Source organism: Pelodiscus sinensis, chromosome 8, assembly GCF_052426305.1.
Source record: "Pelodiscus sinensis isolate ZL-2025 chromosome 8, ASM5242630v1, whole genome shotgun sequence".
In the NCBI taxonomy this organism is placed as follows: Eukaryota; Metazoa; Chordata; order Testudines; family Trionychidae; genus Pelodiscus; species Pelodiscus sinensis.
In genome coordinates this window covers 37,842,441-37,866,057 of record NC_143059.1, presented here as the reverse complement: position 1 = coordinate 37,866,057, position 23,617 = coordinate 37,842,441, and the positions used below count along the sequence as shown (strand labels likewise).

The 23,617-nt window shown below is 44.0% G+C and overlaps 1 protein-coding gene across 1 annotated transcript in view; it reads right to left on the bottom strand.

Moving 5' to 3' along the window:
• PTEN (phosphatase and tensin homolog) overlaps nucleotides 1-23,617 on the bottom strand; it is a 91,155-nt gene that overhangs the window by 45,600 nt on the left and 21,938 nt on the right. Inside the window, exons 2-3 of the mRNA XM_014572722.4 lie at nucleotides 16,293-16,377; nucleotides 7,348-7,392 (exon numbers count right to left, since the gene is read on the bottom strand). Of these exons, the coding sequence (XP_014428208.2) occupies nucleotides 7,348-7,392; nucleotides 16,293-16,377 (130 nt within the window). The remainder of the gene's footprint in view (nucleotides 1-7,347; nucleotides 7,393-16,292; nucleotides 16,378-23,617) is intronic.

Below are 23,617 nucleotides of genomic sequence, written 5' to 3'. Positions count from 1 at the left end.
TCTGGACCAAAATTTCTGAAACTCAGCATTGTCCTGAGTGGCAAACAGGTCTCTCCCCTAACAGCAGAGTAACTGCTCTATAATGGATCCCTTCAGTGACCACTAATAATTGTTACCTGTCTGCTCAAGTTACCCGCCCGACTGTTGTGGAGAGTCATCAGGGTGACCTGTATTGACAGCTCTGTGTCCAAAGTTTGAGGCTTACAGAGGAGTGATGAGTTGGCAATTAATGGCTTGTTTATATTGCATTGCTCAGGCACAGTCCATCAGGAGCTGCTCTGGGAATTTGGAAGATAGCTTGTATGTCATTTCTACCTAACATGATGGCTCTGGGTTCTAGGACATTGAGTGAAATCTCAGCTCTTCTAGGGTCCAAAACCATGATCCAGCTGCACTCCCCAAACTCTTGATGAAATATTCACAATTACTGTCTTTGTCAGGGAGGGAGTTGCAGAACAGTACAATGCCCTTATATATTCTTGGGTTCCAACTTCTCAGTTCTGCAAGAACATGAGGTGGTACTCAGATTTTCTGGTGTTTTGGTAGAGAATAGACTGGTCTGAGTCAGAATTATAGGGGCCACAGATGAAATCTGGCAAGCAGTGTTACATACATGCATTGCAATAAATGGCCCAATATCCCAAGAGAAGCCTTTAGATCACAGTATGGTTTTATCTCAGCAGCAACCCTTACAGTAAGTACCTGCCTTTGTGTAGATATGCTCCCTCTAGGCTTATTGCTGTTTCCTCCTGGGATCTGCTTCTGATCCCATCCAAGGATAGATGTGGATCCTGTCTTCAAAGGTGAGCCACCAGCAACTACCACTAGGTATTTTGTGGAGCCACTCGATACTTTGGTGAATGCGAATGGCAGTACCTTGTAATGGTAGTGATTTGGCCCCACTGTGAACCTCAACTACTTCCTGTGGGTCAGGTAGGTACTAATTGGAAGTACATGTCTTGTTTGATGACAGATATATTTTTGATCCCAACAAGAGATGGAGGCAAGGGTTGCCAATCTCAATCTGAGGCAGTATATCTGTTCAGTCTCCTCAGCTCTAGGATACGATCCTTTTCTTCTTCAGCACAAAAGAGTATCAGGAGTGAGTCTCTTTCTCCATATTTCAGAGGTTCCTTCCTCCTCTGCTCCTGAATGAAGGAATGAGGCCAATTCTCTCTCAAATAGGCTCTCATGCAAAGTCTCTTGAGAGACAGAGAAAGAGACTAGGGATATGAAAGTGTAACTATGTACACGGTTAACTGATGAGTCTGGGCTCATCAGATAACCTTCACAGTTACATGAAGGCCCCTGGTACATGCATGAAGCTGGCTTAAAAGCTGGCTGCCTGCATGCACCAGTTCCTGGGGAACTGCCTCCTCTAACCCCTGTGCTGCTACTTCTGCATCAGTCTCTCAACATCCCAGGGAGATGACTGCCTCTGACACCCTGGCACTACTCTCTGTCAGGACCAGCAGAGCAGGGAGGGACAGGCAGAAGCCGGTTCATGCAGAGACCACATGTAACCTCTGAAATTTTCAGCAGTTACACACTTAAATGCATTTTAACATCCCTAAGGGAGAGAGGTAGGGAATAGAGTGTGGAAACGAACACAGTAGCTATGGGTGATGCTGATGCCTGTTTTATGGAACTAAATCTAAGGACAATAGGCAGGTCATCTCTTCCTTTTCTTGGAAGATACTTAGATTGTCTACTCTAGGAGTAGGAAACTGCCTCTTGTTGAGCTTACTATATGTATTGTTTCTGGTGAAAGCTAGTGTATACACACCTACAGATTATAATATGGCCCAGGAGTCCTTTAGTAAACTGAGTGCTTTCTCTGTTCTACATCCAAGAACTCCCTCCCTTCAAATGGCAGATCCTCTGTGGTGGCTTACACCTCTTTCCGTTTCACTGTCATATAAGAGGGAATGTTGGCAGGGACATGACTGCTCCACCTTTTATACCCTTGCACAGAAGTACAAAAAAGCCACCAGCCACAAGAGGCACTGCTAAGCAAGACTTGTCTCACACTCATGGCACACTGACACTCAAAGTACAGTAGTAAATCTTACCTACTCTTTCTTCATTTAGAATTTTAAACATTTGTTTAAAAGTCCAACTAGAATTGTAATAAAATGTAAGACAGTAAATGAGCTCCTATTTAAGACTGCTTTATTTTCTTTTTTTTTAATTCAAGCTACAGCTGTGTTTTTGTAGCAAATCCTGCCTTCAGGAATCCCTAGCAGCTTCAGTGGCTTCAAAATTTTGAAAAGCCACTTAAGGTTTAAAATGGCCATGGTTTAACCTGTAACCAATTTGGCACCTTCCTGGCAGTCATACAAGCATGAAATATCCATCATTTTGACTGATATGTCTCAAAGCCAAAGAGAAGGCAACAGCTTGTTTCGGCACATGGAACTCAGCATAGATGTAAGAGGACACACAGAGGAACAGCCACGCAACTAATTACTCAAAGGAGAAGGCTGCAAGAATGTTGTATACAAGAAAGAAAGAGGAAGGGGAACAAAAAAGAAGTTAAGAATAAAAAGATAACAATTTGAGTGTATAAAAGTAGAGGGAAAAAGTGAAAGAATATGGGTTAAATAAGACTTCAGAAAACTGAGAACAAGTGATTTAAGGTATAGAAGATGTACAAGAAATAAGAGTGAAGGACAGAACCGAAAGACTAAAAAAAATAAAGGAAACCATTATATTTATAAACATATTCTAGGGCTACGTCAAGACTGCAAGCCTCTTTCAAAAGAGGCTTTTTCATAAGATACTTTCAAAAAAGCCTCTTTCGAAAAAGAGCGTATAGACTGCAACCAGTACTTTCGAAAAAGCAAGCCGCTTTTTTGAAAGAGCACCCATGCAGTCTGGATTCTCTTTCGAAAAAGCACAGTTTGCATTACATAGCGCCTTTTTTCAAAAGAGCACTTTCAAAAAAAGGCGTTATTCCTCGTGAAATGAGGAGTACCGCCGTCGAAAGAAAAGCCATATTCTTTCGATTTAATTTCGAAAGAACGTGGCTGTAGTCTAGATGCAGGTGAAGTTTTTTCAAAAAACCCTGCAGTTAGTTTTTTCGAAAAAACACAGCCTAGGAAGTGAAATGCCAAATTGTCATAATAAGCTCTATCTACACAGTTTGAACACCAATTATTTAAAATGGTTTATAAACTAGGAAAGGGAATTGTTAACCAATAAGTATCACCTTTACCAGGTGATGCTTACGTTATGGTTAACCGACATCCCCTTCCCATTTAAGCAGATAACTGGTTAAACATAACATTTAACCTGTTAACTGATTAAATGCAATTTTACATCCCTATTAAAAGCCACAATTTAAATTGATGCAGCTGTCTGATGTAGATATTGAGATTGCATACACTCCAGATACCTTCCCAGTGTCATGATAGTCTAATGACATGATCTTCTCTCCTCTCTCCCCCTCCACAGGGCCCCACTTCACTTTTTATTAGTAGTACTGTCAACAGCTTTGCTTATTTTTAAATTAAAAATTTAGTGACTTCAAGAGAAGGAACGTCTTCGGGATTGATATACATAGAAGCCATAACACACACATCCCTTGCTGGTGACAGAATGCTAGGATTTGATCCTTTCCTACCTTGGAAACAAATGCTGTGCTAAATTACTCCTGTACAATCCTTACAAATATAACTGTTCAGGCTAGGAGTTTGTACAGATTTTGTCCCTATCATAAGAATTAAGAGATTTTCTGGATTCTCTACACAAATGAGCGGCATTTACAATGAAGAACCATTTTATAACCATTTAATCTATTTTCAATCAACCCGCTTCTTGAAAGAAAAATAAATCTCCTCTGATGCTTTTGTGAGAAAAATGTCTCATACAAAGAGTAAATTTGGTGATTCTGGGAAAGAATTAAGGCATCTGTGCCAATCCTGAATTAACCACACAGAGAAAAAGTGAAATACACATCTTGTAAGGACACAAAACCCAAGACTGTCTTTGTACTCTTATAACTGAAAAAGATCTGCATTTCAGCTTCAAAAACTTGCTGTGAAGTTGAACAAAAGCCTCTGATACACTAATTAATGGGATTCAAAAATACATCAGATAACATTACAAAATCTGGAATGTATTGGCAAAATACATATATCAAAGAGTCATATGCCTAAGGAAAAAAATAATGGCTATTATGCTCACCTCATTTTTAATCCCAAAGTTTTAAAAAAGTAATCAAGTTTTCATCTTTACTATCTAGCCAGCTGTGTGCCTCCAACATTATTTTAACCATCTATATATTAGAGGTTTTTCTCACCTCTTCCTTATAAAGTCTTATGTTCTGACCTGATTTAGAAACTGTAACACATATAGTATGTTTACTTCCATTTTTAACCTGCCACTGTTTATGCCAGTTTAAAAAGACAAGCTCAGTACCGAGCAATTCAACACTTCCTGATCTTGTGAACAATACCAAAGCCACACTTCACTGAAATTGACAGTCATAAGCAGAGAAAAGTAAATTAGTTATCCTATTACATATCAACCCAGGAAAAATGACTGACTTGTACAAACAGTATTTGATGGGAGGGTAGGATGGAAGCATAGAAATATCTTCACTCAATCTTGACAGTTCAACAAATAAGCATTTTAAAATAATTAAGCAAAAAAAAACCCCACTTGAAACACAATCTGACTATGTGACAAGTCCTCTACTTGATAATTATTTTTTAAAATAAATTCCAGAACGCAGATATCAGCCCCCTAGCTTTGGATGACCAGGTTGAACTACAGAAGGACTGAAATCATGACAGAAACCCAAATAAATACCTATTTAGCTTTTTGAGGGAAACATATTCAAATGATTCATCAAGTGCTTTTAGAAATACTATCAGTCACATAGTGCTGGCACATGTGTCAGTGGGAGGTTATATATTCCAATTAGGTTGCCTTCTGAAAAATTTACAGGTACAAGATAAGAACCTCATCATTGGAATGCATGATAAATCACTTTCAAAATTGTCAAAGTTGCATTATTTTAATATATAGTTTGGTTAATATCAATACATTATGCATATCAAGTCTTAAACTATCTTCATATATGTCAAAATAACAATCCAACAGGATTTATTTTTAATGATTTACTATTTACAGTGTGTAGTTATTGGACTGATTTTTTATTAGCAGAAGAAAAATATATATTGGATTAAACAAAATAAAACAAAAGGAAAATGAAGACACGAGTTGATAGTTAGCAAAAACCCTACACAATACTTTGATTACAGATATAGCTACAAGCATTATACCTATAAAACTAAGGAAAGTTCAACTCTAGTTACTATTGCAATAACTTATTCAAAATTGCAGACAGGGATAGCAAACAGTTCACAGATTCAAAACAGTATGGTTTAAATCCGTGGTCACCAAGAGGTCGATCAATCGCGAGGCCACATTTCCCTCCCACTCCCGAGAAGCCCACTACCTACCTCAAGTGAAAATGGAGGTAGTGTCAACTTCCCGGGGATGGACAGAAGTCCAGCAGCTCAGTGCCACTTCTGGCGATTCCAGAAGTGCGATAGCTGCTCTGCCAGGTGTACTGCGGGAGGGAGCATTGGCTCCCTGCACTGCAGAGGAGGGGTGAGTCAGCCCTGGGGTAGGTGCGTGCGGGGCTTCCCTGCGCCGGGGGGCGGGGGGGGGGGGTATCGGCCCTGGGGCAGGCACCCGGGGGGGGGGGGTGAGTTGGGCCCCCGAGGAGGCACATGCTGGCTTCCTGGGGGGGAATCCTGGGAGGAGGCAGATGCAGGGAACTCTCTGCCTCCACTGCCCCGCCCGCCTCCTGTTCCCACTCCCCCATTCCCACTCCTCTTCCTAGCCACAGAACTCTGTCCCCACTCCCCTGTTCCCAGCCACAGAATGTCTCCATTCCCCGAACTCTGTCCCCATTCCCCTATCCCGAGCCACAGAACTCTGTCCCCACTGGCACCCTGTCTTGCCAAAGCACCCACTAGCACCCTTCCCCAGTACTATGTCCCCTGTTCCCACCAACACAGTTGGGGCCACATTAGTGACTCTTGGGAGGGGTTTGCATCTCACTTCTGTGGCCCCAACTGACTTTTCTTGGGTCAGTGACCCCTGACTCAAGGCAGGTACCCTGCCCTTCTCGGAAATAAAGACAATGCAGAAACTTTTTGTTTGACAGTATTTTATTTAAAAATGAAGCCTAGCCAACAAACCCCAAATTGGGACTAAGAACCCATCTGGTCACAGCATCATAACACTCCTGTGCTCCCCTTTCCCCAAACCCTACATCGGAGCCTATCATACACTGGAACCCCCTGCTCTGAGCCCCTCACATACCCCAACCCAAATTCCTGAACCCTCACATCCAGAAGTCTGTGGCTTCCTTAGTACCCTAACCCTACATCTGACCCCAACACTGCCCAGCCTGGCGCCCTCTCCCCGTGCCAGTGTCCCCTTATCCACCTTCTCCTGCATCCAGATTTCCCCCAGAGCTTGCACTTCTCACCCCTTCCCACACCCAAATCCCTCATTCCTACCCCCAGAGCCTACACATCTTGTCTCAATCCAGGGAGCATACAGCTAGACTGCAGGAGTTTTTCAGGATTCCAGAATTTTTCAGGATTCAGGATTCTTCCACTTCTTTTAGTGAAAGAACAAACATGATCTTTCAGTCACCTCTATATTCCTCTTTCCACAAGGAATAAGGGGGCTTCCAAAAGAAGGTTTTTTCTGACCTTTGGTCCAGTCTAGACAGACCAAGTGTTGGAAAAACCTCTTCCTACAGAAGAATTGGGGGGAAAAAAGCAGTGGTATAAAGGGTTGGGGATAGCAAGTGGAAAAGAGGAGAATGGAGAGGGCGGGGCTTCGAGGAAGGGGCGGGGTGGTAGATGTTGGCTTGTTCTGTCATTTAAAAAGTCATCTTGGGTGTGAAAAGGCTGGAGACCACTGGTTTAAATAAAGTGTATACTATGATAAATTGCTATATAAGTAGATATGCAGAGTAACATAAAATACCTATTTTGCAGTTTCGTCCCTAAAGCTGTCATTAATGCATTAAAAAACCCTAACGTGAATTACTTTTTATTTTACTACATGGTTTTAAGGATCTAAAATGGGTTGTATGCCATTCAATTTAAAGTAGATCAAGTGACAAGAACCTATACCAGCATTCCATTTAATTTCATTACACTTTACTAAATGAAGTAATAATGCTTTCAGTTTTCCCGAAATAACCTGTACAACAATATATTCAGCTCTGTCCAAGGATGAATAAAACACTTTCACTCATGAGCTATGTTTACAATACTATTTTGAAAGGAATAAATATAAAAGCATACTTACAGATTGTATATCTTGTAATGGTTTTTATGTTTTGAATCCAAAAACCTGAGCAAGAGAAAAGGCAATTTATATGAATGTGTTTTGGTTATTACTGTTTCAAAGATGTTAATATTTTTAAAATACAAGAAAATGCTTTCATATAAATGTAAAACTAAGCACTTCTGAGTTTGAAATTCAGGCTACTCCCACACACCATCTCTTCATACAAGTCATGGGGCCCAATCCTGCACATCGTGCTCATACAAATAGCCCCAGTTGTTTCAACAGGACTACTTGCCTAAGTGAAGGCAGGTTTTAGATCCATGTGGTTAGCTACCAATTTCATTTAATAATCATGCTCAATTTGTCAACTACAATAATTTTTAAAAATGTAATGAGTTTTAGGTTAACTTTTTTTTACCAAAAGGATGTCTAGTTAATAAAAAACAATTTATAATATTTACTTCCAATGTAATCATGTACACCGAGTATTTAACAGAAACATTGTTTCTCAAACGTCTCTTAAGTTTACTGATGCAGCTGTACTGATAAACCAATCAACTATAAAGATCGTAAAAACACAAGAACAGCCAAACTGGCTCGGACAAATGGTCCATTCATCTCAGTATCTGTCTTCAAACAGAGGCCAACAAGTCAGAGGAAAGGAACAGAACAGATACTCATCATGTCACCTATTCCCAGCATTTGGCAGAAGCAGAAGGTAGGTACACTTCAGAGCATAGTTTGGCATTCCTCTTCATCTTGGCTAATTCTCTCTGATGACCCATACTCCATGAATTTATCTAGTTCTTTTCTAACCCCATTAGTCTCCTTCACAACATTCTCACACAAGGAGTTCCACAAATCAATTATGCACTGTATGAAGAAATACTTCCCTTAGTTTGTGTTTCAAACCTGCTGCCTATTAACTGAAGGAGTAAAACACCTACTTGTTCACTTTCTCCACACCATTCATGATTTTACAGACCTCTCATAGCCCCCCTTAGCTATCTCTTTTCCAAGCTGAACAGTTTTACTAATCTTGCCTCATAAAAGCTGTTTCATTCCTTTAGTAGTTTTTAATGTCCTTTTTTGTATCTTTTCCAACAATATACCTTTTTGAGATGATGTGACCAGATGTGGGCATACCATGGATGTATACAGAAGCAATACATTTTCAGTCTTATTTATCTACCCTTTTCCTAATTATTCTAACATTAACTTTTCTCACTGCCACTGTACATTGAGTGGATGTTTTCAGAGAACTAGTCACACCGACTCCAAGATCTCTAAGTGATAACAGCCCCTGGGGGGAGGGGGGACTCTTGTGCATTTCAAAGGGTAAGTGCCCTCCTGGAGCCAGCAGGACTTCCTGCAGGCCCTGGGCTGCATGTGGAGTTCCTGTTGGGGCTCTTGTACATTTCAAAGAAGAAATGCGCAAGTGCCTATCAACTAGTCCAGTAGCTGATGAAAATTCCATCAACTACTCAACTAGTACATTACTCATTAGTTAGCATTCTTAACACGCAGTCCACAGCTTAAGCTCAGCTCCCTCCCCCCCTCTCCCCCACCTTTGCTGCGAGATGCAAAAACAAGCTCCGGCTCCTGCTCACCGGGCCCTTTCAAATGTTCTGAGCAGTTGCACTCAGCTAAGGCAGAGTGACTGGCCAGTCACAGGAGGTGGAGCTACAGACTCTGAAAAGGCTCAAGCCATGCTCCTTGCCTTCCTCCTCTCCCTCAAAGAGAGTCAGTCACCAGCACTTATTTATGGTGGCTCTGAGTAACACACATACGCTACAAGCTGTTCCTTATGCCCCTTCTCCTTGTGCGCCCTTGAGGGGAAAGAAAGGGAAGGCAGCCTGCTCGGAACTTCAGCATGCAGGAGGAGGTGGCCACTGCCTCCCTTGTGGCTGGCAGCTGCACTCGTCCTAGGGTGCAGGGAGTCTCCCTCCTACACTGTCACTAGTCGGACACCACCTCCACCTGCACTCAGCCTGCACAGGGGTGGGGTGGGGCAAATGACAGTGGGGACATGAGTGGGAATGCCTCATTCCAGCTGCTCCCTGTTATGTGTGAGGTATGCGCACCAAGCTCATGGGGAGAGGCAGAGCAAACAGCTCCGTGCCCTGTTCTCTCAGCATGAACCTGCTTCTTCGGCCTCCCTCTGTGAACCTGTCTGGCAGGGAAGGTTGGCGCTTGCTTTACCAACTCCCTGCCTCCCCCCCACACTGGCTGCAGGCTTTCCCCACTACTGCCACTGTCCAGCCAATGGGAGCAACAGGGGCCCAAAGCCAGGTAAGTGTTCCCCCTCATGCCCAGGACCCTTCACCCCAATCCCCCTCACCCTTCCCCCGCCAAGACCCAACACATCCAGCTTGCTCCTACATCCTGGCAAGAAGGCCAAGGCGCCGTGGACCGCACCCACATGGGATGCCACTCCAGCAGCGCTGGGCACCCCAGGGTCATCCGCCATGCCCATTTACCTGAACTATCCCCTGAGCCATCCTGACCTTGGCCTGTGCTGGCAATCCAGCACTGGCTTCCTGCAGGACTGGCAGAAGCTCCATGGCTCCACGCCACTTCCAGGGAAATGCATGTGTGAGTTGCTCCTCCCCTCCTCACAGGAAAAGCCAGAATACAGCCCAGGGGCAGGAGACCAAGTGGGGTGCATGGTGGAGAAAGCTCCCGTGGAGCTTTCATGGTGGAGAGTGGCGTGGCACAAAGCAGAGGTTAAATCTTGACACACCACTTGGCAAAGTTTGCTGACTCCTGGACTATACTCTGTTCACATACAGTGCTACTCTTCCACTAGCACAAGGACCACTATTCTGTCCCTCCAAAATATTTTCTACACTGGTATCACTGTGTCCCCATTGATTATCCTCATTCTATCACTGCAATTAAAAAAAACTTCCAAAATGGATCTAAATAGCCATTATTAACCTTTAACACACTGCCTAAAGAAACCCAATTAGTTCTTTGGGCATAGAGAAAAGGAGGAAGCAAGTTATTTTCTAAGTATGTGAACCAGCATTAATCAGTCACTCTCTCAAACTAGATGAACTTTTTTCCTGTGCTAAAACTCTAGTGACCATTTTGCAATATAATCCTCTACAATTTTACTAAAGTTTCAGATAGCATGAAGATAACCATACTGTGGGATAAATTTGATACTTACACTGATTCAAGTGAGCGCCAATCTTAGACAATCATGTTTTTATAATGTGATACAATCAAAATGTCGAAGTCCTTCAAACTGGTTTAATTACATTGCAGGGTACATTTCTTTTAAAGATCACAAGTTACAGAAGTTAAAGACACATTGTCAGAACAAGACTAGCTTTTTAATTGCTTATGGGGGGGGGGGAGGTGTTACATGTTTTATCTATATTGCAGAAGCCACCATAAATAAATGAAACTGGAAATTTAAAAATAAAATTAATATTCTCACAAACTGCAGTTTCGGTGGACTAGTTTATTTCACTGTTTCCTATTTCATTTTGATCTTGTGCACAAGCATAACTTTGACATACTTGAGCTGTAAAACCTAAAGGGAAATTCTGATCTATTTTTAAAGTAATAGTGGTATTTTTTCCTATTAATCTTAGATTTTGTAAAAATTCTAATAAAGTCTAACTTTAATCCAGTTTCCCTTTAAGTGTCCTTCATTTACCACAGGAACAAAGAAGGTCCACAGCAAAGTGAGGAACAGAACCCATGAAATTTTAAGTGATACCTCAGAAAATGTAAGTAGGATCATCAAGTTTTCCTTGTTTTTTTTTCTGGTCAGCTAATGCCTCTGTCCAAACACCATTAAGGTAGAAGAGAAAAGTCTCTTTTCTACACACTTCATGCAGCAGTTCTAAGAACTAAACTATAACCATGATACACCAAAAGTTCCATGGTTATATATGATGTGTCACCTGACAATGTTCAATAAGAAACAGCATACAAGTGTTCACACTTAACAAAGTGTGTTTGCACATCAGCCAGAAAGAATTAAATAAGCCATGGCAGAACATGCTGTTCAAATTGAAAAGAAACATGAGCTGCTAAAATCCTGGAAAGCTCAAGCAAAAACAAGCTCTAGTTATCAGTCATAATACTCCAGAACCACCTCTGTGGTTAAACCGATGCGTTAAAATAAGAACAGATGTGAGTACAGCAGTGAATCCTAGACTGCGATTTCACCTACAGAAAAATATTTTAGATGACTGCTACAACTGGCACTTTTGTATACAGTTTCGAGGGAGGAGAACTTAATCAACAGGCATTGATCCCTAGAGATGACCACACGAGGTTAGAGTTGGGCGACAAAGAGGGAGAAGCTGGCACTGTTTCCGTCATAAATTAATGACTTTGTGGATGAGTTTCCTATCAAATAAGACTTAACCTAAGCACTAAATTCACAAAATTAAAAAGCCTCTAGGCAGCACTACAAGAAACTTAAAAGTAACAGCTTCTATTCTTAAAGATGTAGAGTAATGGTAAGTTACTTCACTTCCTTCATAACAGTTGTTCAAGATGGGTTGCTCGTATCTATTCCAATTAGGTATGCATGGACTTCATGCACTGTTGGCAGAAAGTTTTATCCTAGCTACAATCTGTTGGGTCAGCTGTGGAGCCCCCTAGAATGGCACTAGTGCGATGCCCTTTATATAACTCTGCTGACCCAACTGCCCTCAGTTCCCCACTACTGGACTATCCAGCAAGAAGGAAGAAAGGTGGGCATGGAATAAATATGAGCAACACATCTCAGGACGACAGTTATGAAGGTGAGTAACCATTTTTTGAAATCTGAGTGCTTGTTCACATCTATTCCAATTTAGTGATTCACAAGCTTTACGCAGGAGGAGAGCTCAGAATCAGCGCATGACTGATGTGACAACTACAATACCAAAATCTGCATTTTTTTCTGGATTGTTGCATGGTGACATAGTGGATTGTGAAGGTATGTACATAAGACCAAGTTTCAGCCCTATAGATCTCCTGAAATAGTATAAGCCAAAAAAGCTGCTGAAGAGACCTGCGCTCGCAAGGAATGCGCCATGAGAGGTGATGGGGAGACCTTCGTCAGATAATAAGACATGGATACACGCTGTGATCCAGGAATCGATACTTTGTGACAAAGTGAGTGTCTCTTCACAATATGCCACTGCCATGAACAGGTGCGAGGACTTACAGGACTTGGTCCAGGCAATGTAGAAGGTGCCTCACATCAAGGGAATGCAGTCTATAGTGGTGCTTAGGGTAGAACACAGGGAGAAAAAAGTCCTGCCCGGTATTGAAGCTGGAAACCACTTTTGGAAGAAAAGCTTAGTAAGGATGAAGCTGGACTTTGTGAAAAGCTATGTATGGGGGTTCTGACAACAGGGCACAAAACTCCAACACACATCGAGCGGAGGGGATTGCAACCAGAAAAGCCACCTTCCATGAGAGGTAAAGCAGGGAGTATGCGGCCAGAGGCTCAAAGATCCGACCCATGAGCACTGAGAAAGCCACATTAAGGTCACAAACAGGGACAGAGTGCTGAGCCATAAGGTGAAGTCTGTCCCTACCAGGGGGCTTGAAACATCAAAACCGTTGGCCTTCCCCGAGTGGAAAGCAGAGATGGCCACCATATGCATTTTAAGCAATGAAGTCACTAAACCTTGCTACTTCAGGGACACCAGATACTCCAGCACCTGAGGAATGGAGGTAGACAAATAGGTCAGGTCATGCTGCAGGCACCAATGTGAGAAACACATCCATATGGCAAGTATGAACCTCAGAGGGCTTTCTGCTACTAAAGAGGACTTGTCAGAACTGTTCTAAGCAAGCCAGCTTGGCTACGTTTAGCCACAAAGCCACCATTCTGTGAGGTGAAGGGAGCAGAGGTCTGGGTGGCAAAGATGCCTGTGGTCCTGTGTGATACTGTCCAGGGTCAGAGGAAGCGGGATAGGCGATTGTACCAACAACTCCAAGGACATGGGGTACCAGTGCTGACAAGCCCAGGCTGAGGCTATCAGGATAATATTTCCCCATCTCGGCAGAGCTTGAGGAGCACCTTGTGAACCAATAGAAATGAGGAAAAGATGTACATCAGGCGGTGTACAACAGGTTTAGGGATGTGAATGTGTAGCCAGTAAGCATCATCTTTACCAGGTGTGGCTTACTAGGTACTGTTAACTAGTACTTGGGAGTGACGTGCTGCATGTGAAACCATCTGAAACTTTTTAATGAAGACATTTTAAATGTTTTTTTTTTGAGTTAAAGAAAATAAAGTGTTCTCAGTAACTAATTGTGCTTCCCTTTCAATTCCTTAGCTTTAATTCTTGAAAGATCATAATTTCACTCATTCTCCAGTTGCCACAGAGTATAATTTTCAAAAGCACCTGAAGTGACTTATGAACATGAGTTCCATCAACTTTTAAATAGTACTTGAACTCTTAACGCACTTGCGTATCTGGCACATTTTTCCCTTTGGTACTTGACATTAGAAATTTAAGGTTAGCTCCTCTGGAAAACTCTGAGATAAAACATGATATTTTTGAATAAGTCATTTAAGCACTCTTGAAAGGCTCACCCAGTCTTTCAGAGCATCTAACGTGGTTTTTTGAAAATTTGCTGCTTGATATTACTACATAAAAAAATGTATCATTATGTTGTAATAAAGAGCTTAAAGCCCAATTTTATTCCTCCTCTGTTAATTATGTTTTACACAAGATTCAAATAGTTCATCCAGAAACTGCTTTATGGTTCACTACCTGAAATTAATATTCACTTATCTTTACATTTATGTACAGGCAGTCCCCGACTTACGCGGATCCGACTTATGTCGGATCCGCACTTACGAACGGAGCTCTCTCGCCCCGGAAGTCGGGGCGAGAAAGCCCCGTTCGTAAGCTGCTCCGGTGCCCCTGGTCTGCTGGAGACCGTCTCCAGCAGACCAGGGGCACCGGGCGGGTTCCCGCGCTTCTGAGGCTTTGCCAGAGCAAAGCCTCAGAAGCGCGGGAACCGCTGCTGCTGCCCCTTGAGACCCGGTGCCTGTGGTCTGCTGGGGACGGTCCCCAGCAGACCACAGGCACCCGGACTGAAGCCGCAGCCGCGGGGGGTCCCGCGCCTCTGAGGCTTTGCCAGAGCAAAGCCTCAGAGGCGCGGGGAACCGCCGCTGCTGCCGCTCCAGTCTGGGTGCCTGTGGTCCGCTGGGGACGGTCCCCAGCAGACCACAGGCACCCTGACTGAAACCGCAGCCGCGGGGGGGTCCCGCGCCTCTGAGGCTTTGCCAGAGCAAAGCCTCAGAGGCGCGGGGAATCGCCGCTGCTGCCGCTCCAGTCTGGGTGCCTGTGGTCCGCTGGGGACGGTCCCCAGCAGACCACAGGCACCCAGATTGAAGCCGCAGCCGTGGCGGGGTCCCGCTGCGGCTCTGCTCCCCGTGTCCCTGGTCTGCTGGGGGGGGGGGGGGCGCAGCTAGTGTGCTCCCCCCCCCCCCCCAGCAGACCAGGCTTTTGTTTTGGACTCTGGGGCAGAGCAGCTGGGGCGCTGCCGATTGGTCCTGCAGCGCCCGTGGGCACTACTGGACCAACCCGGCAGCACCCCAGCTGCTCTGCCCCAGGTCCTGATTCAGCCGCTGCTGGTCAGTTTCAGCAGCGGCTGAATCAGGACGTCTGGGGCAGAGCAGATGGGGTGCTGCTGGGTTGGTCCAGTAGCACCCCAGCTGCTCTGCCCCAGGCGTCCCCAAGTCAGCTTCTGCTGAAACTGACCAGCGCTGACTACAGGAAGCCCGAGGCAGAGTTGCTCTGCCCCGGGCTTCCTGGAATCAGCTGCTGATCAGTTTCAGCAACAGCTGACTTGGGGACGCCTGGGGTTCTTAAGTTGATTCTGTATGTAAGTCAGAACTGGCGGTCAGTTTCAGCAGTGTCTGAATCTGGACGCCAGTTCCGACTTACATACAGATTCAACTTAAGAACAAACCTACAGTCCCTATCTTGTACGTAACCCGGGGACTGCCTGTACTCATCTAAGTAAGATAGCTACAGAAACATCTCTTCTGCAACATCCAGCTGATGAAAATCTTGCTATTGTGGATACTGAAGTCACTGATTCAAACTTGAAGAACCTTTTTCATTTTAACACAACTAACCCAGGTTATTGTAGCATCTAAAAACCTGATTGAATATATCTAATGTGTACATAAAAGAGAGCCAGGAATAAATCCCTAGAAATACATTTAATTTTATAGTAACAGAACCAAAAACCACTTTTACACAAAACTTTACCCACATCAAGTATGTCTAAGCAGAAGATCGTGTGTATTCTATCCCCGTGTTTCTCAACCAGTAGCACGAGTAGCCTTAGGGGTACTTGAGAGAAGTCTGGGGGGAGGGGGGGGTATGTCAACACAACTGAAATGGGGAGAAAACGGAAGTTGTTTTAAGTTTTACAGCGCTTTATTATTTTTGTACTTTTTAACACCCAAAAATTTCATCGCCTGCCCAGCTATGATTGTTTAAACAAGTGTGCTGGAATGATAGAAAAAAAAAATGGTGTCTGAAAACTGTAGGCACTGGGGATACTTTTTTTTTTTTTTAAAGGGGTACTTTATAAAAAGTTGAGAAACACTGCTCTACCCTATCTACTCATAACAGACATTGAAGTCTGAACTATAGTTTGAACAGTAGTGCAAAAACACACACAAAAAAGAAAGCGACGAGGAGTCCTGTGGCACCTTATAGACTAACTGAAGTGTAGGAGCATAAGCTTTCGTGGGCAAAGACCCACTTCGTCAGATGCATGCATCTGACGAAGTGGGTTTTTGCCCACGAAAGCTTATGCTCCTACACTTCAGTTAGTCTATAAGGTGCCACAGGACTCCTCGTCGCTTTTGCAGATTCAGACTAACACTGCTACCCCTCTGATACTTGACAAAAAAGAAAGACACACAGATAAGTAAATAATTGAGAGCTTCCGCAAAATATAAATCTTACCTTACTACATCATCAATGTTGTTTCGGTATACTCCTTCAAGTCTCTCTGCAGGAAAACCCATAGCAATTATGTTTGGATAAATATCTGAATATTCATGTTAAGGAAGAATTTGGAAAATACAATTTTGCATAATTTACAAGTTTAACAAAATACTAGAATTAAAAGTTTTAATCAAGATGAAGAGAAATGGCCAAACCACTTCATTACTAAACAGAATTAAGTTTAACAGTTCAAAATACATTAATTATTAAACATGACAAACAAGCAATAAATTCATGAAAGCTATGAGAGGCTTTCCAGAAAATGTTTGGGGTAGGGGTATAGGGAGGTAGGAGAAATACTGTTCAGCCAACTAATCCCAGAGCACACTGAATGTCTTAGATACAAAAACACTGGTTGCAAATTCAGATAATTAATCTACCCGAAACATTCACAGTTGAACAAAACCACTAGCATTCACTAGAAAAAAACAACTGCAGAACCAAGACAACAAAAACTTTGAGGAAAAAGTGTTATACTCCTCCACATCCACAGCATTCACAATCATAAATCTATTTCAAAAAATAAAAATATTATGCAGTTTTAAATTACACAAAACATTCCAAATTAAAAGCTTCTTTAAGCCATCAGCAAGATCCTAAAATAGGCACTAAGTACTAGTCAGCAACATTCTACTTTAAGATACTAATGTACATATATCAGGTACGCAGGGACTAGCAGCCCTACACAAATAGGGATGTTAAACATTACCCAGTAAGCATCACCCTTAACAGGTAACAGTTAACCAGTACACAGGAAGCAGTCTGCAGGCTGCTCCAACTCTGCCAGGCACTCTCACAGGTTGCGAGCTGGCATCCACACATGGGATCAGAAGCAGCAGTTCGTTGTGGAAGTGACAGCAGTTTCTGAAAGCATCAGTGATTCTGCTGGACCCACCTGGGTAGGAGCCAGCAGCCCCATGCAAGGCTCAAAGAAGCCAGCTAGAGCTGGAGCAGGCCCCCCCCCACCTGCCCGGTCTCATCAGTTAACCAGTTGAGTTTAATGTTTAACCAGTTAATTAAATGGGATTTTAAATCCCTAACACAAATAATGCAATCTATCACTTGAGAGAATGGTTGAGGTGGCATTCTATCCTCAGTATGTCTGATGCTGTAAATATGCAACATTCACCAGATGAGAATTTACAGTATCCTAGAATGATTATGAAAGTCTCTCTCTATGGTGTAATTTGGACTTCACTCATTTCCCCATTTTGGGGGCAAGTATTCAACTATTCTTTCTGAACTGCTCCTGATTGATACATTTATCTCAATGCCATACATAACATCTGGGGAAAGAACATAAGCATCTACTTTCAAAGAAGTTGACTGTTTTAGAGCAACTACTCCTAGAACCCACAAGGAAAGAGGTAATTCTTGATTTATTCCCAAATGGAGCATAGGTATCTAGTCCAAGAAGTGAATATAACTGAACCAGTTGGTAATTAACGACTGTATTATAATTAAGTTTAACATCCTCAGAAGATAGAGAACACCAAAGAAGCCCAGCATTGCAGCATTTAATTTTAAAAAGGATACTACATTAAAATGACAATGCTAGTTTAATTGAAATTGAAAAAGTACAGTCACAAAGGTAAAATACCTGAAAGCTGCAAAGAAATGTAATAAACCATAATCAGGGTTCAAACTAAATGTATGCCAAAAATTTAAAAAAAGAAGGGGACCCAAAGAGCACAACCATAAATAAAATGGAAACATTGTTTCTGTTACGGGAAATCATGCCTCAACAATTAAAATTCTCTGAAGGGAGGCAAACATGTAGACAAAGGTGATCTAGTGAAGATCGTATACGTAATATTTTCAGAAAGTCTTTAACAAAGTCCTTCAAAGGCTTTTAAGCAAAGTAGCTTATCATGGGATCTGAGGAAAGGTCCTCTGATGAATAAGTCACAAGTTAAAAGATAGGAAACAGAGGGTAGGAAGAAATTATCACTTCTCCAAGTGGAGAAAAGTACATCATGATGTACCCCCATGGAGCAACTGTAATGTGACTAGTGCTCTTTAACATTTATAAATGATCAAGAAAAAACATAGCAGTAAAGCAGCAAAAATTGGAGAGGATACAAAATTACTCAAGGAAGTTCAGCTTTAAGCTGACTGCAAAGAGTTACAAAGGGATCTTACAAAACAGGGAGTCTAGGCAACAAAATAGCAGATGAAATTCGCTGTTGATAAATTCAGAGTAATGCAAATCAGAAAACAACCTACACATACAGAATAGCTAATTTAGATCAATATTACCATTGAGAGATCTTGGAGACATTGTGGATAGGGCTTGTTAGGGACTAGTCGACTATCTGATAAACAAATGCTTACCAGATAGTTGAGTAGCCACAATTAGTTGCTTCCCCTGCTTGCTGCCTCTATCAGAGAGAGGCAGCAAGGGGGAAAGGAGCAGGAGCCAGTGCTAGGGAAAACTCTGTCTCCATGCGGAGCAGTGGGAAAACAGCGTGCGCTGGAACTGCTTCAGCCCCCAATGCTTCAGCAATACAGGCAGTCCCCGAGTTACGCGGTTCCGACTTACGTCCGATCCGCAGTTACAAACGGGACTCTCTCGCCCCGGAGGACGGGAGCGGCGGGATGCCCAGATGCGCCGTGGTCCGCTGCCCCCGTCCTCCGGGGCGAGAAAAGCTGCTCCCCGTCTCCCTGGTCTGCTGGTTGGGAGACGGGGAGCAAAGCCTTGGAGCACGCCCGCAGCGGGACAGCCCGGGCGCGCTTGAGCTGTCCCCCTGCGTGCGTGCTCCTCGGCTTTGCTCCCCGTCTCCCGACCAGCAGACCAGGGAGATGGGGAGCAAAGCCTTGGAGCACGCCCGCAGCGGGACAGCCCGGGCGCGCTTGAGCTGTCCCCCTGCGTGCGTGCTCCTCGGCTTTGCTCCCCGTCTCCCGACCAACAGACCAGGGAGACGGAGCAAAGCCATGGAGGACTTGGGCGGTCCCGCCACCCCCGTCTCCCTGGTCTGCTGGGGAGAAGGGGGTGAAGCTAGTGCCCCCTCCCCAGCAGACCAGGCTTTTCTTGCCTACCCCTGGGGTAGAGCAGCTGGGGGCTGCCGGGCTGGTCCCGCAGCACCGCTCCAGACCAACCCGGCAGCACCCCAGCTGCTCTGCCCCAGGCATCCTGATTCAGCCGCTGCTGGTCAGTTTCAGCAGCGGCTGAATCAGGACGCCTGGGGCAGAGCAGCTGGGGTGCTCCTGGGTTGCTCCAGTAGCGCCCAGGAGCTGCGCTACTGGAGCAACCCAGCAGCACCCCAGCTGCTCTGCCCCAGGCTTCCTGGAATCAGCCGCTGATCAGTTTCAGCAGCAGCTGACTTGGGGATGCCTGGGTTTCTTAAATTGAATCTGTATGTAAGTCAGAACTGGCGTCCAGATTCAGCCGCGGTTGAAACTGATCAGTTTCAGCAGCGGCTGACTCCAGTTCCAACTTACATACAGATTCAACTTAAGAACAAACCTACAGTCCCTATCTTGTACGTAACCTGGGGACTGCCTGTATACAAGAGCCTCCAGGGCTCTTGTACATTTCAAAAGCAGAAGTGCCACAGGGAGCACTGGGTGAGCAGGGACTAAAACAGTCCTCGCTCACCATGAGAGGCAGAGGGAGTTGGGGGGGGGGGGGGGAGGGGAGGGAAATACAAGAAAATAGGAGCCAGTGCTGGGGGGAGCTGCTTAAAAAGCTGATTCCCCCAGCAGTCTCCAGGGTACTGCCTGCCCCTCCCCCAGCCTCTATCAGAGGCAGCTGAGGGGGGTGCGGGACTAGAGAACACTGCTGGGAAGCAGCCCCTATCCACAGGGGCCCCAATGGGGAGCTGGGCCCCGTACAGACAGGGGCTATTACCACCAAGTAACCCCTGTCCGTGACCAGCCCTAGCTGCCGCAAACAGGGGATGGTGCCAGAGCAGCCTCTGTTCGCAGCCTTCAGAGCAGAGGCACAGGTGGCTCCAGAGCCAGCTCCTGGAGCTACTTCTGCTGTGACTCTGCACAGCAGCGCTTATTGACTAATCATACAGTCGATACAATCTATATTGACTATACGATTAGCCAAATAATCACATTTTAACATCCAGAACTAAACGTTTGCTCAAAAATGCTTATGGTGCATCCTACACTAAGAAGTTAACTTATGAAAAACCACTGTTCCAAGACACTACAATATATAAATATAAAAGACTACGAATATACACTAGCAACCTATGCAAAATCAAATTAACATTTCTCATTTTGCTACGTCATAACTAATAGCAAACCTTTCTATTAAAATAGTATTTCTCCATCTCAAGAACATATTCAAGTATTTGACCTTAGGCATGTTCAGCTATCAACTAAGTTTACAAGCCATCTTCCCCTTGAGCACCGGCTCTGTGGACCCACCTGCCTGCCCCCCATGCTGCTACGTCTACTAAAGGCAGCAGCATGGGGGGGAGGGGATGCGCGTGCGCGCAGGAGACGCTGCAGCAGAGCAGACTGTGGATACAGCCTTCGTCCACAGCGAGCCCGGGTCCACTACAAATAGCAGCTGCTCCATGGCAGCCTCCCCTGCCTCCAATTATGATAGAGGCAGCAGCTCGTGCACTGGCTCCTGCCCTCCATGGTTACCTCTGCAGGAGGCAGCATGGAGGGGGAGGAGAGTGCGAGACATTCAGACTTACCACGTAGGCAGTGTGGTGGTGGGGTGGAAGGTGGCTCCACAACATTCAGTGCTACTCCAGAAAACGCATTTGAGAATATTCATCCACAGAATCACGATGCCATTATTCTCAACACCTATTCATGTCCCAAGAAAAAAAATATCCCAACCATCAAAAGCTACTATTCTCTCAGTCTATACAACTATATTAACCAAGCTAAATACTTTCCAGGATTTCTGTATGGATTAATCTACAGATGAAATAGATTATAGCAGGGCTACTCAACTTTGGAAGCCCTGGGGGCCACAATGATACTCACAGCACATGACGAAGGCTACAGCTTAAGTGTGGTTGCATGTATATGCAAATAGTGTGAAAGAAGCTAACAGGCATGAATACAAAGATTAAGGCAAGACTACACAACATGCAGGCCCCATTTAAGTCAGTTCTGCTGGTATAAATAAAATGCAATATTTACCTATTTCCACCCATATGACAGCACTTTTAATTAGCAACTACAGTCCAAGAATTTAACTACTAAAACGCATATCAACAGAAGACCATTATATTGACTTGCCATTGGGGACCATGCTCCTAGTGGAGGCCATGTTCAAAGGATCCCACGCATGGGCCAAGTTTTGAGCCCCATGTAAATCCAAACCACATCACGGTCTGCAAACAAAAGGCCATGGGCCAAATGCGGCCCATGGGCTGCGTGTTGAGTAGCCATGGATTATAGGCTACAAAGAGGAAGGACCAAACAGAACATCCAAGTGATAATATTTAAAATGTGCAAGCTAATAGCCATATAATTTCAACCAATACATGGCCTTCAGAGTCACAGGTATAGATGGGAAAGTTTTAACTTGACTAGATCATTTACATATTTCCAATTTAAACTAGGGAAATTAAGGACTAGTTGACTATCCAATAAGCAAATGCTTATCTGATAGTCAACTAATCACTCCCCCCTCCCCCATCTCTTACTGCCTTTAACAGACAGAGGCAGCAAGGGGAGAGGGGAAGAAGACGGTACTTCAAAGCAGTAGTGCCACACAGCTAATTCTGAGCTCAGTGCAATGCTGCACCCTTTGAAACGCCACTGCAGCATTTCAAAGCAGCAGCAGCAGCATGTGGAGCCCAGGATCAGCTGGAGAGTCCCCAGCTGATCCCAGGCTCCATGTGGTGCTGGCCCTTTGAAACCCTGCCATGGTGTTTCAAAGGGGCAGCACCACCCTATCAATCAATCAAACAGTCAACGTACAAATGCATTGACTATTACATGAGCGAATTACTCGATACTTAATTTAAACCTATTCTGCCCAAAACCATTACTTCATTAACTCTCCCATATAGTAAGGTCAAGCTCTCAGAATCCAAGTAGTACAAGTTTCTTCAATCTCCAAGATATTTGTAGAGGTACACAGTATTAACTATGATTAAATCTAACACTTTTGTTCTCTTAATAATCCAGCCTGTATGTGCCACAAACCAATTTTAGGCCACAAAGATGGTTGATAGAGATTTAATAATCAACCTCTATCAGTTTTTCATCTCTAGGCTGAATTCCATCACCTTTAGTCATGCTGAACATGCTTCACTGTACAAGTAGCTCCAAGAAAACAAATTGGTCAGATGAGGAATAATACAAGTATTTGAATTTTGTCCATTATAAACAGAGTATTATGGATCATAGATTTTACAAAAACTTGACTTAGCATTGCAGGAAACTCATGCCAGATTTCCATGCCAAAATTATTTGCTGGTAAATCTAAAAATCTTGGAATGTATCGCAATGAATTTCATTACGTAATTTTGAATTCTGAAGCTCTCAAGAAACTAAAAGAGGAAACTATCACTCCAAAGATGTAGCACCTTAGCCTTCGTACATATCAAATACAGGCTGGACCTCCCTTGTCCAGCACCCTAAAGACCTAATGGGTCCCCGATGAGGGATTTTGCTGGAACACAGGTAGGAATGTAAGCAACTAGTCGACTACCCAATAATCTTATCAGATAGTCAAGTCACCACTCCACTAGTTGTCCCCCCCCCCCCTCCCGCTGCTGCTGCCTCTCTCCAATTCTGGTGTCAGAACTCATTTTCAAACTCTGAAGTCTTTTCCAACAAATTTGCATGGAAAGCAAGTTAACCTGGGGGTACACATAGTAACTACAATTTGTGTGGCTCTGAGTGATGAGAGAGAATCCAGACTAGCCACACCAATATTTGAATCTTGTTTTCCTCTGAGCTACCTCTTCAACAATATGTCCAAGCCACCAACATTGATCAACTGCCAGTCAATATGGGATTTAAATCAGACAGAGCCTACTGGATTATCACAGCCAAATTTAGCAAAATTAAATTAGGATGATAAGGGATGTTAGTGAGCGTGTATTTGAATAGTTGTGTACCCACATGAAATTTTAGCAGATACATGACTGGTAGTCCCCAGAGGATAGGCTGTTAGTCAGTGAACTCCCAGCCCCATTTCTGAGGAGCCCCCTACCGCACTGTACAGCTGCCTCTATCAGAAGCAGCAGCATGGGTGGCATCAGAAGCAGCAGCATGGGTGGCAGGCGGGAGCTGGTCTGTGAGAGGAGCTGTTTTAAAAACCATCTTCTTGAAGACTGGCTCCTGCCTGC